The sequence below is a fragment of the Vombatus ursinus genome, unplaced genomic scaffold (assembly GCF_900497805.2).
Source record: "Vombatus ursinus unplaced genomic scaffold, bare-nosed wombat genome assembly UNPS02014830.1, whole genome shotgun sequence".
Taxonomy (NCBI): domain Eukaryota; kingdom Metazoa; phylum Chordata; class Mammalia; order Diprotodontia; family Vombatidae; genus Vombatus; species Vombatus ursinus.
The window spans coordinates 39380852-39397798 of NW_020954608.1; the positions used below are offsets into that span (position 1 = coordinate 39380852).

Sequence of the window (16947 nt, forward strand, 5' to 3'; positions counted from 1 at the left end):
ATCTCAAAGGTGAAAGTGAGGTGTACCTCCCGGTCCAGTCACAAAGGTACCACCAGTACAAGACTTCATCACCTCTCTTCCTGAAATATTGCAATAGCCTTTCAGTTGGTCTCCTTGCCTTAAGTCTGTCCCCACCCCAATCCATTCTCCACTCAGTTTTCAGAGTGACTTTCCTAAAGTATGGGTCTGATCCCGTCACCCTCCTCCCCCAACTCAGTAAACTCCAGCAAGTCCCTATCACCTCTAGGATCAAATATGAAGTCCCCTGTTAATCATTCAAAGCTCTGCACAGCTTATACACTGCCTATCTTTCCACTCCTCTTACATACTTACTTCCTTTCAAGTCTGCATGGGGCTCAATGAAACTCTTCTATTTGGCAGTTCTTTACACATGGTATTTCACCTCCTAACTCTGTGCTTTTGAAATGGCTGTCCCCCATGCCTGGAATGTTCTTCTTCCTCACCTCTGCCCCTACTACCCTCTCTAGCTTCCTTTCAAGTCTCCTTCTGCAGTAGGCTTTCCCTACCATGCCCCTCCTTCCTAGTGCCTTCCCTTTGAGATTATCTTCCATTTATACTGTATATATCTTATATGTACTGAAGTTTATTTGCATGTTGTCTCCCTTATTAGAATGTATACTTCTTGAGGGTAGGGACCATATTTCTGCCTTCATTAATATCTCCATCATATGCCTGTCATATAGTAAATTCTTATTCTTGTATGACTAAGGTTACAGAGCCAAAAAATGAAATGTCCATGTGTAATGAAAGTGAAGTCAGTTTGGTTGGATCATAAAGTAGATAAAGGGGAATAATAAATAATACTAAGAGGTGGGAGAATCCACTATACTGTCCTGAATGGTAATTCAGAGGGTTTGGTGGAAGATGGAAGACTTGAACTGGGCCTTCAAAGTTTCAGTCTGTGGGTAGGCAGAGGATAAGAAGAAGGACAATTCAGGCAGGCAGGAAGAATGACATAGTGAATTGAGAAGCAAGTGTGAACCTGGTATATGTTGGAAGAGTTGGGATGGGAATGGTATGACAATGAAAGGATAAATTTTTCAATAAAAGATTTAGATTTTTGACTAAAAAAATTTCACTAGTATGTAAAAAACTTTTATTTAAATAAAAAGAAAATCCATTATAATCATTTTCATTTTATACCCTAACTGAAGCACTTACTTTTAATTTAAAAGAAAATGGTCTTTAATGTATTAAATTTATGTAACTTTAAGTTAGAAAAAATCTTTTCAGCTTTTTATTCAAAATAATTCTTCTGATTTAAATACTAAGAAAAGAATGTTTATAGGGATAGTAGAGAGAATGAAATAGACTGTATATTTAAAATCAAGTGAACTTACTCCACAGAACTCATTTGAAATAGCCTCATTCAATGTAGTATTATTTTAAATGAGCCATCACACTGCATTTTCAAGATTTAAAGGCAGTATTGGAATTTCAGTGTCCATGTGCTTCTTTATAATCCATGAAAAGACAGCAATAACCTGTACCTATTAGAAAGTGTACTCACTAATGGCCTATGACTTTTTGCTGTTGAATTTTTATGTTATCTGAGGGAAAATGACATTCATTCAAAAAGAATAATGATCTTTACAATTAGCAAAATCAGCGAGAAATTGGGCTTCCCCTGGCCTCACCAGATAAATGAATGATAAATAAATAAAAGGCCATATAAGCTTTGGGTGGTCATTGTTTTAAATCACACACTGGCAAATTGGGTGCCTAGACAGTAGCTATATCTCCTACTCAGGGTTCTAGGGGCAACACTATGGGGTTGAGGTGAGCTCCTGCTATTGGCTCAATCCCTTTGTGATAGAATCAGTATCTACAAGGGTTTCCTCTTCTCTCCCTTCCTGCCTCACACAGCTTGAGTTAGGTTTGTTTTTCCCTAAAAGGTAATAAAACAGGACCTTTGGCCTGGGAGTAGGACAAAGCTTAGGCTGTGACATAACAACTTCCTGATAGCCTCTGACCATATTGATATGGCATCCCATATAGAGTTGGAGGCCTTCAGACTTGATTGATGTCAGAGTTACCACACATTGCCCTGCTGACCACATGCTTTCCTATATGGAGATAACTGGGGCCACATCTATGGAAGCTAAGTTCTACAGAATCTTTGTTGAACATTCTATGCTAGGGCTAAGTAAACTTCCTTTTCTTAACTACTCAATGATCTATGAGTACCTCATTTCAAACCAACATCAAACTTGAACTGGCTGCTGACCTGAGATATGCCTGCCTCTAAAACCCTTATTCCAGTATATTTTCCCTAATGCCAATTGCCAGTGATTAGTGTTCCAATATCAGATAATCCATTAGTATTTCCTTAATATTGATGAACAAAATATTTATTAAATGCTTACTATGTACATTTAAAGCATTGTGCTAAGAGCTGGAAATATAAATGGAAAAGTAAAATACTTCCTACTTGCAAGTCGCTCACATTCTAAGAGGAGAGAAAACATATATAGAAGATTGCAGCTGCAAGTCCAATGGAAAGGTTCCATGGTCTTTAGGGTAATGTCAAATAGCTTTTACAAAGGAATATTTATTTCAAAGTTATAGCAAAAACCAAAATACCCTCACCCTGGATATATTCTCTCCTCTTATACCCAAGTCCCCGGGAAGAGTGAAGTCAAAGTAATAACTACAAACATTTTTCCTGCCATCTGACTTCAGAAGCATATCTGGAGCATAAGTTGCTACCTTGCTTGAAGGACACAACACTTCAGCTACTAGGTCAATCTAATGGTAGACAGAGTCAAGCAGGACACCTTCTGGGATTAGCTCTTTCCTACCTTTGGCCACTGGCTCTCTGGTGGCTGTTCCAACTTTTCAAGATGTCATAAGGCCCTGAACCAAAGGAAAGAAGATACAAAACAGGAAGTGGTGCCATCCCAAACATAGGCTTGTTTAGAATACCTGAGTATGTTCTGAATTGAAGAACAAGGTCCCCTATCACTTATGCCTAGAAACAAGATCTCCATGAATCCATATGAACTGGCAGTAGTCAATCTGTCTAGCAAGTGCCTACTTTGTGCCAGGCACTGGGCTAAGTGCTAGGGATAAAATAGAGACAGAAAGAAAGGAGAGAGAGGAGAGACAGAGAGTGGAAAAACAGAAGAGGGAGGTGGGAAAGAGACAAAGAGAGACAGAAGAAAGAGGGAAAAGAGAGACAGTAAAGTGAAATGAAAAATTAGGTAGCAAAAAAAAAAACTGGAAATAGAAATAGAGTGGGAAATAGAAATAGAGTTGGAAATAGAAAATATCTTTACAGAATGTGATTAAGAATTTAATGCTACACAACAAAGTATCTAAATGTTAAAAAATATATATGAATGAAAACTGAGGAGAAAGAATCTTTCCCCCAAATAGTATATAATTTGAAAATTTAAAAAGGTGACTCATGGCTTTATTTTTTGTAAAGAAATCTTAGAAATTGAGCAAATGGTAATAAAAGTACGAACAGCCATTTTAATGTACTAAAGATTAGGAGGAAAGCAACAAGAATAGATTCAAAAGACTGTGTGTGTGTGTGTGTGTGTGTGTGTGTGTGTATACTTCCAGGAAAGCAGCTAAGAATGTAAAATATGGATGACCTTGGAATAAACTAATTAAAATATTTTAACTCCAAAGCACAGGAACAAAAAAAAAATAAGGGGGATTTCAGCTAAAGATTGAAAACAAAAGTGAAAAGTCACAATTATTTCTTTTCAGCAATGTTATCACAATCATTTCTTAAAATGCATTCTGAGTGTTATGAGAACATCCACTGTAATTATCATTTGAATCTGTACTGGACCTAAGTTTCTTAGTTTGGATAGATTTCTGATATTAAGAAATTTGAATTAAGTTTTAAATTTAAATTTAAAAATTAAGTAATATGAAAAAGATCCTAAAATTAAAGAAGAGGAAAAGTTAGAAGTATGAAATAGGTATTATTAAGACAAAGTATCAAATTTGGGGGGAGAGGAAGGGAAAAGGAATAAGCCTTTATATAGCACCTACTGTATGCCAGGCACTGTGCTAAGTAATTACTTTTCAAATGGATCTTATTTGATCCTCAAAACTGTTCTGTGAAGTAGGTGTTATTATTATCCCAATTGGGGAAACTGAGACAAATAGAGGTTAAAGGACTTGCTCAGGGTCATACAGTTAGTAAGTTGGATGTGAGCTCAGCTCTTCCTGATTCCAGGCCCGGTGCTCTATCCACTGCACCACCTACCTGCCTGGCAATTTCAGTTGGCAAAAAATGAAAAATCATAATATATGAAGATTACTAATCAAAACAGAAGTTAGAGGGAGTGCTGCAAAGGACCCAAGCTCCTCAGGTAGTGGAGAATTGAGATTGGCATGGTATCTGGAATGGTTGGACCTGCCCTAGCCTGAGCCTGTTTTGGTTGACTTATCTCTTAATTTTCAAGGTATGATTATCTAGTCCATTCATTTTTTCCATCTTTTCTGGCTGTTTACTTTTTAGACAATGTCTGGGAAGAGATATAAAGGAGAGTCAATAGGTAAAAATTAAAGTGAGTTTTTTGTGATTTGTCTGTGTTGTTTAGTTTGCCAATTTTGAGACTTTGTTGTACTTGAAAGCCTTCTTTACAACTGCCCCACACTTTATTTGTAATTTTAAATTTTATTCTGAAATTAATAAATAACAAATAGGATGTATATTTGCATGCACCTAGTAGGACAGAAAAAGAGGATTGTGCATAAAACTGCTGGTCTCTCTTATAGACAGCTTACTTTTTTTTTAAAGGGTACAGTAAGTACAACGTGAAGTTTTCAAAGCTGTCTTGCTTTTCTGTGCTTCTGATTTCCCTTTTTTGTCTGCATTTTTTTTAACAGGATGTGGTCAGGTCTGCATCACATTATATGGATCCCCTTTGGTCTGTTCATGCAAAGAAATGGTCAGAGTTTGCACAGGGTGGGCAGGCATGAATAGGTCATGATCCACAGAACTGGAAGAACACAGATCAAAGAGATTGTTGATCCAGTTTAAACATTTAGATTTTTATGCTATGATACATATCATTTAAATGCTTATAGCTCATAATCTATTTGCCAAATGTTGGGAAGGTGTAGGTCAGGAGCTATGGAAACATAATGTTGAAATATTAGGGACTGATGCTGCCAAATAAATTTCAATAGATTTAACACCCATAGAGAAGTGGCTCCTCAGCTAATTATATCAATGCCCAGTAGGTGGCAGCAATGAGTACAGTACAAGAATAAGCACCAGAAAGTAAGAGACAAAAAGACAGTGGAGAGTGGAGTCCAGTAGAATAACATGATTTCACCATGATTCAATGAACTTGATGCAGGTGATTCTCAGATGTATATATCCAGCCCTAAGTTCTCTCCTCAGCTCCAATCTCACGTCATCATCTCCTGGGTACTTTGAGCTAAACGTCCCACAGACATCTCAAAACTCAAAATGTCCAAAACAGAACCTGCTATCTTTGCTTCCCAACCCTCCTCTCTTCCAGACTTCCCTCTTCATGTACTGGACACCACACCACCATCTTCCCAGTTACTCAGATATACAATCTCAATTTACAATCTCTGGCACTCATTTCACAAATTCAATTTGTTGCCAAGTCTTGTCCTTTCTACCTTCACAAAATCTCTGGTATACAGTCTCCTTTCTATACACATAGCCATCAAACTGTTTCATTCAGTGGCACTGGCCTTGTTATCTCTTGCACATGATACTCCATTCTCTTGACTGTTTTTTTCAGTGGCTCCTCCCCAATGTTCTTCCTCCTCACCTAAACCTACTGGTTTCCTTCAAGATTTAGTTCAAATCCCACCTTCTTCAGGGGGTCTTTCCTGGACCCAACCTCTTCCACTAATGCCTTCCCTCTGATGGTATATTTTATCTATTCTGCATATATCTTGTATGTACATAATTGTATATTGTCTCTCCCATTCAAATGTGAGCTCCTTGACCATGGTTCTTCTTTTGTGTCCTGAGTCTAGCACAGTGACTGGCACATAGTAAACACTTAAATACTTGTTCAGTGTGACCAGAAGACATCAGCGTGTGAGCTGAACTCTTACACATCCTCCCTTACCATGTGTTTCCTGCTTGTGGCTACCTCCTACTCCCTGATGATCTTCTATGTCTGTCCATTCTTTCCAATGATGATGTCTTTGTAGGAGCTTGTGCCCTAGCTTTATGGGGTAAAATATCTTACCTTTCTTACTATGCTATTTCATTAAATGACTTTGCTTTTAATTAATTGCATTTTCCAGCAGACTAATCAACTTATTGGAGTTCATGAGCTGTGGTTTTAAGGGAGTGTGAACCCACAGAATATCATGAACCTTTAAATACTTGAAGATAGTCATCATACCCCCTGAATCTACTTCAGGTTAAACATCCCAAGTTCTTTCAATGCATCCTCACACAGTATGGATTCAAAGCTCTTTTACCATCCTAGATGGTGACATCCTCTTCTGCACATTCTCAAACTTAAAGAATCTTTCCCAAACTATGGTATGCATCCCCAGCCATCTTACCATCTACCTTGCTGTGAATCCTTTCTGCACATTCTGGACCTCTAGAAACCATATCCTGGAGGATTTAATCTACTCATCTTTGGAACTTCTGCCCTGTGATCAGGTATCTTAACTAGAGAGCGCAAACTCCCTTGCCCTATTATATCCAAATGGCCCCAAGCATGCTTCACAGCCCCTCCAATTTTTTGTTCCCTGCTCTGTTGATGCACACATATACACCACTCCACCTTTCTTGCCTCTGCTCTCTACCTTTTGTCCTAGTAACTATAATTAAATCAATACTATCATTAGTTCTGGAAAGGCATACCTCTTGATAGCACCTGGCTCTATTCACCATCCTCCTGACTTACAGGCTGGCTACTACTTTCATATGTGTGGTCTCCTCTATGATGATGTATATTAACAGTACTAGTGCTAGCCAAACTAGTGTTTGACATATAATAAACAATAAATGCTATTCATTCATTCATTCATTTATAATGACACAATACTCCAGAGATAGTTTGATGTAGGCATAAGTGGGACTACCTTTTGCTAGAAGCTATGCTTCTTAATGCAGTTCCTAACATCACATTGGCTTTTTTGAATGTTACATCAAACTACCCATGTTTTCCATTACAAGCACTAGAGGTTTTAAAATAAAAAGTGATATCTAATTACATCTTTTTCTTGTACTTTTGAACCCAAGTTTATGGCTTTAAATTGTTCAGTCATTTTAGTCATTATTCCTGATCTACTGATTTAGCAACCAGGTCAAAAAAAAAAAAAGATTAATCTGGCATGATATACTTTTTTTGAGAGGCATGATATATTCTTGAAGCCATGTGAAGTTCTTTGTGATATGAACACTACTTGCTTTCCTAGATGCCAACTAACCATTGTTTTAATGATAAATTCTAGAATTTTCCCAGCTATCACAGTTGCTCCTTAAAGGAATGCAAATTCTGCTGAGTCTACACATTCATCCATCATTTTTTAAAACACTTTACCTTGTTAAGGATTTCTTTCATGGTCAATTTCCATGAAAACTTGAGCTAATTCTGGTCTCCTCATAAATGTCTTGAAGGACTTCAGTAAATTAAAAAAAAAAAACAGCAAAACACATGACTTTATTTCTTCACATTTTGGAGAGGGGGAAATTAATGCTCAGGTGGTCTTTTTCAGCTTTATCCTTTAATTTTACTGTTAACTGTTAGCATTTGCAAATCATTTCAGTTATGCTATTCTTTTGGCTTTGTTTAGTTAAATGTTCTGAGAGATAGTATTGGATAGCAGATAGAGATTTGGGCTTGATGAAGACCTGGGTTCAACTCATGCCTCTAATGCATACTAACTGTGAGGATATGGATAAAGCACAGCATCTCAGTTTTGTTATAGACAACTCTAGATTTCAAGACTATTGAGTCTTTTATTCACAGGTCTTTGTTCTTCATTGATTTCAATTCCATTTTTATAGATGTACATTTTTGTTCCTCAGTTTCTCTTACTGAGATTATTAGCTACTCTGAAAACTCTTAATACATCTTGTTTCAATTTGGGCACTTTTCATGTTATGTTTGTTTATTTTATCTTACCCCATTTATTCTTTTGGAGCTTTTTAACCTTTTTTTCTTTTCAGTAAGGTTATCTTTCTTGTAGAGGTTGTGTGTGTGTGTGTGTGTGTGTGTGAGGGGGAGAGAGGGAGAGAGAGAGAATTTGGTTGTATGCAGTTGTTGGTCTTTTTGAGGTGATGTAGAGCAAAATGGAAGCAGCAGCAGCTTGGTGTAGCATATAGAGTTGTTGGGCTTGGAATCAGAGACTGGGGTTCATATCCTTACTCCAATATTTGCTAGATATATAACTGTAAGTCACTGCCTTGGTCAAGTTCCTAGGACTCATCTAAAAAGTCATAAATGAATGGTGTGTTCCCACTCCACCTGTGTTCATACATGGGGAGCTCATTCCACTAGGAAAGTTAAAATCTTTTGTGTATTTGTATAGGGAAGCTGTGCTCAAACACTTGTACTCCATTTTGTTTCTACTCGAGTTTCACGTCTGTATCTGCTTTTATAACATATTTCCAGACATATATATGGCTACTTTATTTCATCCCATGACCTAGGTCAAAAACATAATCCATCATAGAAATGTTCACATAAAACTTTTTATGATTATACATTTTACCAAAAAATTCTGAGAGTACATTGAGGCAAAAGTAAGAATTTTGAACATGGGCATTTACTGAGTCTGTTTCAGTTAGGGGATTGGGGTGGGATGTAAAAGTTCAATGTGGGAATGTTCTATCAAATCTCACTTCAATAAAAGTAGTTTTGATCATTCTCTCAGTTATAACTTGGATTATTGTTCCTAAGTAGCTTTGGAGAAATAATTGATTTTCTACCTGTAAGGAAGATATTTTTCAATAAGAGACAAAAGATGTTTTTCTAGTCATAATGATTATTACTAAATTGAGAAAAAAAATTGTGTGGCTTTGTAATCAAGATATGCATCTTTTGTATTTGATATCCTTCAATTGAGTCACTACTAGGTTTTATTACAACTAAAAAGTGTGCAATATATTCCAAGAAACCACCAATAATAAAACCCCAATTAGTCATGGGAATTTATTATATAGGAGAATATCGGATATTTATCGTTTGTTTTATAGCATTAACAATTCATGATAATAATCAGAAAATATACATTTTTGAAATGACAGTCAAAAGAAAAGAATAATTACATATAGTACAGATTACAGAACTGTGATTTGTATTTAAGCAAAGCAGCACAAAAAAGCTGTTTTCCTGTATTCACACTTAGTGAACATGGCATTTTCTGTGTAAAGCAGCAGCAACTGAAATCTTCTAATCAAGTACCTTACAATAAAAAAGAGGAATATGAGAAATTATATTTCGGGCGGATACCATATCTGGTTGTAAACCTATTTTAAAATCTTTCCCCTTTCCCTATACATTATATATAGATATATTTATAACATGTATATATTTTATTGCCATTATATCTCTGCTGGTTTAACATACTAAATAGTTATCTGCATTTATTTTGGTTTCTAAAAATATATAAAATGCATTGATACAGCTACTGCAGCTTTCAAGCAATAATTGTATTAGCACTGAAAGCTTCATTCTGAAAACGTAAAGCAGTAATACTGAATAAATAGTGATTGCTTTGTCTTCTCCATACAGCTGATGGCCTTTATCCAAAATGTTAAAATACTGTAGCAAATAGTATAAACATGCAATGTTTCTTTTTTTTTTAATGGACATAATATAAAAGTAACACTTCTTCGATATTTTAATACAATATAGGCTATCATAAACAACTTGGGGGGGGGACGATATTAAAACCATTTTATTTACATAGGTAATTAAGGCCCAATTATGTAAAGGTAAGGAACACTAGAAATTTGTCCATTGTCCCACTTCCTCTGCACCTTCTGAAATCAAAAGTTTTAGATTATTTCAGATCAATCATAGTTCTAAACCTGGAATGATGTTCACATCATTTTATCTAAAGACCATTTGCTCTTATTCACAAAGAAAATTAGCTTTTAAAAAAGGTACCATATTTAGTTGTAAAATGGTCCCGATTTTTGTTCCTCCTTAAACAGATTTCTAATTTTACCCCATCAATCCCATTATTCCTTTTGTTAGTCTTTTTTCACTTAGGTTAAAGAATGACTCATATGACCTACTGATTATTAGTATTGATGAACAAGGGATTTGCACGTGCAACTTCTATTAATGCTAATAGAAATTACACATATGTCCCCTGTGTGTTGAAAGGAAAAGCAGATGCTGGTGAACTAAAATCTCTTATAAGCACAACAAAACCACTTAGGCACATGCATTGGCAATTTTCATTGAATGAGGGACACTCAAAGGCAAGTATGCCAATGCTTTTTCAACTTAGTCTTTAATAGAAAAGATCTTGCAGTGCCCTCTTTCTGAAAGTTTTAGTAAAACACAAATTTGAAGGCAATCTGTAGTATTAAAATATTGTATAATATTAAATATCCAGATAATATAAAAAACATGTAAACATAAATTCTATAATCTATGTTATTCAAGTTTGCAAGTTACTTTTTTTCCTTCAATATAGCCAAAGATATGGCCATTTTTGTTCATGGCAGATTAAATGACTGGGCTTGGGATCCAAAGTTTTCCAGATTATTGGAAAATGGATTCTTACCACCTCCCTTCCACTTTACATTTAAGCTTAAAAAAGGGACCCTCCTTATACTTGTGGAGCCATGAGGCAGATTTAAATATGTGGCTACACTATGTTTTATACTTATTATACTTATTAAGGAATGCTGACGTTTCTGAATATGATAACAAGGAGAAAGTGTCTTATATCTGTTTTCCCAGAAGTTTCAGAAATCTTTCATATTAATGCACATGATTTTATGCCATTCAAGTTTCCCTTTTCTTCACAATTCTTAAAACAATTCTATGTATTCTTTCACTACACTCAGAATATTTTCAAATTATATATTGTATTCATCAAGAAGACTTTTCCTTGTGAATAAGAGGTCTCTAAATAAAAAGTAGTAAGGCATATTTTGGGTGTCCATCTTCCAATATTTTTGTTGAAATATAGTCTCCAAATGATGACTTTTAAAATATCCCCAATTTTCTAATTAAAAAGAAAAAGGATATGAATGAAAAGACAATCATGTAAACTGAGAGCAAAGTTGTGAAGGCCCAAACAATGTCCAAGTTATTCACAAAAACTAGTGAATGAACCAATTATTTTCTACAATAGTGGCAAATATCAAATACAAGCCTTTTGATTCATTTTGGAGAGGTAGAAGTTAAGGAGAATATTTGACACTTTCCAATTTATCTGGATAGCTGAAAATAATTTTGCTTCAAGGATTTACTTTTCCTAGGCAAGGCCTTTTTCACTTTCTCTTAGGAAGCTTCAATTGTCATGTGTTCATGATATCAAAGAAAATGCAAATATTTTGAAACCTAAGATCCCAACTTCCTTTCATGAACAGGCCAAAATCTGCTTCTGTTAACTGTTTTTAAAACAACCTTGAAACAAGTTTTTGTTTTCTTGAGGAAACAGAGTGCATATTTTCCAGATTTCAAAAAAAAATTCTTTTTTAGATAAAGCTTTATGAAATGCTGGATTTTGGTCATAGGGAATGTAAAAGTGCTAACAAGTAACATACATTAGGGTATTAGTTGTGAATTTTAGGCAGTCATTTATTCTGTGTGTGTGTGCGGCAGGGAACTACACTATTTTTGGCTTTCATTAAGTGGGACATATAAATTAAAACATATGATGTCCTGTCAGAAATACTCTAAAAAATTAATAACAGGTGGTGAATTCATATCAATTTTATGCCCTTAGTAGGATCTATTGACTCCCATACTTCTTCCTTTGTCTTTGCCTAAGTGATTAAGAAGGCACAGTGACCCAGCATCCATGCAATCAACTATATCCAGGAAGTAACATTCATAGTATCTGTTTTCGTTGGCCCTACGTAGGAAGTGGGCTTTCAAAAGGAGGCATCACTTAAAGTCACATTCATTAAAGAGATGATCTTAATCTGTAATTGTATTTTAATAAATCCTAAGGGTTAATAGAGCAAATAAAAAAAAAAAGGCTGACAAAAATAACCTACATTAAATCTCAAATCTACTTGGTAAGATATTCAATAATCACTTTTTTTGTCCAACAGGGTCTGAAACATGGCAGAAACTTAGAAATATACATTCTATATAATAAAAATATTTCTATCTAGTGCATTCTCCTTCATGTGCTGGAAAATACTCAAAGAAGGCTAAACTCTTCAGATTTAAAAAATATGAATTGACCAAGCTGATGCCATATTATTCCCCACCAATGTATCTAAAGCAAAGGATAAGACCACTCACACAACACATACGAAGTGATTCTTTTAGCAATAATGCAAAAGACAGAGCACCCCACAACATTTCTGTCATTGTGAATAAAGGTATGGATGAAGTCTGGACACATGTACACACACATTCAGGTTCATACAATATTTTAAGTAATCAGTCACAAGTTAAGCAATGGCAAAAAAAATATTAAAAATGAACATTCACACATCCACCAATTCAGTGGAATAAATTAAATTTTTAAGTCAGTCACATTTTTTTCCTCCATTCTCTTCAGTCACTATTTTATTTAGGTATAAACACAGAATAATACTTTTCCTAATGCTTTTAAAATACTACAAATAAAAATGACAGCTTTGCATTACAGCTGCTGGACAGAAACTTCAACACTGCTGATATTCAGAAACACAATTCCTTTGTTCATCTGCATCAGTGCACTGGGTATGGATCCAAGTGTTTGCAAGATGGGGGAGAAAACAAAAGATACAGTGGCTTACAGAAATACTTCCTCCGCATATCATTGGCACTATTCCAAGAGAAGAATATGGTGCGGTCCCTTGGTGCCTTTACTGGTCCTTTCCCAAAGTGGTGGGCATTATTATACATATATGCCTTCAGGATTAAAGCCAGATGAAATTGGATTCTGAAGAATTCGAAGGTTACTGGGAAGCTGCCGAGATGAACCAGGCCGTTTCAAAGACCCAGACTGGAATGCTGTCTCTAAACAAGAAAAGTTATTTAATAAAGTTTAACTATTATTTTAAAATTAAAAATTACTAACTTTCTATCTTTCTATAAAGGACCTAGTATTACTTTACCTATCTCAGATCATGAAAGTCTATTCAGTAAATTGTTTTTTTGGTGATCTAGTTGATGCACCTTTTAAAAAGGATCAATTTTCTTCTTTCTACTGGCTGTTTTAGTTTACAATGCACAATTACTTTACAATTGTGGATTAGTTTGCAATTATATAATTACTTCTGAAAAAAAAAACAATACTGCTAATGAAACAATATTGTAGTTCTACAGAAACAATGCTATATGCGTGATTGGCCAAATTATGCTATGTTGGCCTTCTGGCATACTTTGGGACTATACCTATTGTTGTTGTTGCTGTAGCTAGGTGGATAAATTGCCAGGTCTGGAGTCAGGAAGACTCATCTTCCTGAGTTCAAATCTGGCTTCAGACTAGCTGTGTGACCCTGGGCAAATCACTTAACCCTGTTTGCCTCAGTTTCCTCATCTATAAAATGAATTAGAGAATGAAATGGCAAACCATTTTAGTATCTTTGCCAAGAAAACCCCAAATGGGGTCCTGTAGAGTTGGGCATGACTGAAATGACTATACTACAAGAAAAATACATGCCAAATTAGAAATATAACTTCAATTAAGGGGGAAGAAGAAAAGAAATTAGACTGTGTAGAGTAGATAAGATTCAAATTGGTCAATTATGATAGTTGTATTATGTCTGAGGAAGTGAAACAGAGTTAAATTAGGTTTAGTTAGTTTGTATATTTTTCTGCATGTTCCTTCAAGATTACTAATAACAGTGTTAATTTGTAAAAAAAAAAAATAATAAATTATAAGTAGCAGTTTAGTCAATTACTATGAAACTGTGTGGATAGTTCATTCAAAGCTGATCAAGACAATAAAGGGGGAAAAAAAAAGATTATCTCCTCCAGGGAAATTTCCCTATTTTACCTCTTTCTATGTCTGCCTGTGAGGCCTCCACTTCGATGGGCTCTGCTGGAAGAACTGTGACCTTTGTTCCTGTCTGCTGAATAAACTGTTGAAGATTGACTTGCCGAAGTTCTTTAGTCAACTGTTCTAGCTCCTGTTCTTTGTCCTAGGTGCAGGTTCAAAAAGAGAGAAAAGTATTAAGATACTCTCTATTCCCAAACCAACTATTTTGTGAAATAACATTTTCAGTCACTTGTGAGTGACCATCTATAGAATTAAAATGTATGGTAGGTGTGGCTAGGAGGCTCAGTGGATGAGCACCAGCCCTGGAGTAAGGAGGACTTGAGGACCTCAGACACTTGACATTTCCTCACCGTGTGACCCCAGGCAAGTCACTTAACCCTGAATGCCTCACCAAAAAAAAAAAAAAAAAAAACTAAAAAAAAAATGGTACTCAGTCATAAAGCCAATTTTATTTAGATTGACATTTTTTCTAAGAGGTCATTTTTACACCATGAGAAAAGCAAAAAATACATTTTTGGGGGCTGTTATTTCAAATGAAAATGCTTTTGTATAGAGTACAAATGTAAATTTTTTATTTCTGTATATTTCTGAGTACCAATCATTTATCAATATCTTGGTCACTTCCAGGCTCCTTCATAACGTACAAGCTTCTAGTAAGATGCTACTGTAGACAGAGATCTATTTCTAACACTTAAAATGGAAGGAAAAAAAAACCCCAAACCTGGTGGCTAATTAGAATGAAACCAAGGACTAATGTATTTCTTAACGTTTAAATATGTAACTTGAAATTGCCTTAGGTAAAATGGTATTTTCTCACCTGTAACCTTTTGGTGGCTTGTCCTAGAGATCTTTCTACAGCTTTAATGCCATTTTCCAACCTCAGACTCTGTTGTCCCTGAATATCAATTTCTCCTTTGACCTTACCAATCTTTCCTTTCACTTCTTCTTCATTGACCTGTGACTCCTGTACTTCCCGATGTAACTTTTCTGCCTCTAGACCACTTTCCATACTATGGATTTGAGTCAAATAGTCCTTTAATTTGCCTTCACATTCTAGGATCCTCTGCCTTATCTCTTGAAGTTGATCCTTCAGCTGTTTCTCATTTTCTTGTTCAATCTGTAATTCATTTTCCCAAAATTCTTCCTCTTCAATTTCTACATCATTTCTTTTGATCTTCTGCTCAAGACGAACAATTTCTTCTTCCAGATTAGAATTGTACTTTTGTTCCCAGTATCTAATTTCCACATCACTGGACTCAAGCTGCTTCTCAATGGATTGAAGTTTCTCTGTCTGCAGGCGGATCAACTTTTTCAATTCATCTGCTGTTGTCTTACAGTTACTGAGAACCTTTTGTTTAAATTCTGTTTCTTTACCTTTCCCAAAAATGTCCATGAGTCCTTTGGCACCTCCTGTAAATGTCAAAGATTTCCTTTTTGGCTCTCGCCTTTTTATTGACTTGTCATTCTGAGGCCTCAGCTTAGCCAAGGGGGGCAAGCTTTGTCTATATAAAGTTCTCTCAGGTATTCTGGCAACACTGTCTGAAGTTGGCCTCTCACTAAGAGATGGCCCTGTACGACGTAATATTAGTTGTACATCACTGGCATACTGTCCCCATTTATTTAATGAAATAATTGGATTTTCGTGAGGTGCTAAATGCCTCTCTGTATCTCTCCATTTTTCTATTAGTGTGTATCTTCCGGTTCGACCTAGATAAAAAGAATAACAAGATGTTCAAACTGCATGTATGATATCAGAAATAATCCAACAGAGGGAGCTGTTTGATAATACTATAGTATATTTTATAAGTTGGAATACTTAAAAATGATAAACCTTCAAAGGCATATTTAGATTTATATTTTAATATGCACAACTAAAAACCCCAAAGATCTTTAATATTGTTGGTGTGGGTATTCCTTTCCACATGCAAACCTCAACCATTTTGCAATTTAGTAGGTAAATCTGAGAGTTGCTGTGACTGAAAAATTTACCAACCTTCACTCAACCTGGTGATGATCCTCTTTAAACTTAAATAGGAAATAGCCATTTAGTACATCAATGTATACATCATTGAACATTTATTTATATATCATTTAACATACATTTAAAGGTTACATGTATTAGAAAAAAAGTTGTGACATGCTTTTTACAATCATGTTAAATATAGATAAGGGTCTACTCTAATACATATACACAAACTTTTGTTCTGTGGTTTAATATCTCTACCTTATATGCATTGGTATATTATAAGACTTGGCCGTAAAAAATAATAATTGAGGAATTCAGAGAAAGATGTGCAGGCTTAGATTTTAACTGAGGCAGAGTGAAATAAACAGAACCAGGAGGAGAGTACATCCCAATAATTCTAAATAGTATAAATGAAAACAACACTAAAAGGCAGCCAACTTTGATTAACTATAATGACAAGTCTTGGTAGAAGAGATGATTAACTATACCTCCCTCTTTTTCTGTAGAGAAACGGAGGACTATGTGTGAGGAAGTGTTTGCAAATGTATCAGATGCAATAGTGGTCGAGGTTTTACTCTACTTTTTGTTATCGTTATTTTTACAAGAGAGGACAATATTGGAAAATGTGGAATAAAAACAAAAGGCATCAATAAAACAATCAACAACTACAATGACTAACTACAGACTGAGAGAACCTGCTGCCAGACCTTGTGTTTTTCTGGCATAAGATTCAAGAACTCACTGTTGCCTCCAAACCATGATGGAAAACTAGAGGGGTGCTCTAATGGCATGTGTGTGTGTGTGTGTGTGTGTGTGTGTGTGTGTGTGTGTGTGTGTGTGTGTGTGTG

General features: G+C 35.4%; 1 protein-coding gene across 1 annotated transcript in view; it reads right to left on the bottom strand.

The window, feature by feature from the left end:
* Positions 1-9141: 9141 nt before the first annotated feature.
* RASSF8 (Ras association domain family member 8) overlaps positions 9142-16947 on the bottom strand; it is a 117228-nt gene continuing 109422 nt past the window's right edge. Inside the window, exons 4-6 of the mRNA XM_027838835.1 lie at positions 14951-15840; positions 14131-14275; positions 9142-13148 (exon numbers count right to left, since the gene is read on the bottom strand). Coding sequence (XP_027694636.1) covers positions 13027-13148; positions 14131-14275; positions 14951-15840 — 1157 coding nt within the window. The 3' untranslated portion in view covers positions 9142-13026. The remainder of the gene's footprint in view (positions 13149-14130; positions 14276-14950; positions 15841-16947) is intronic.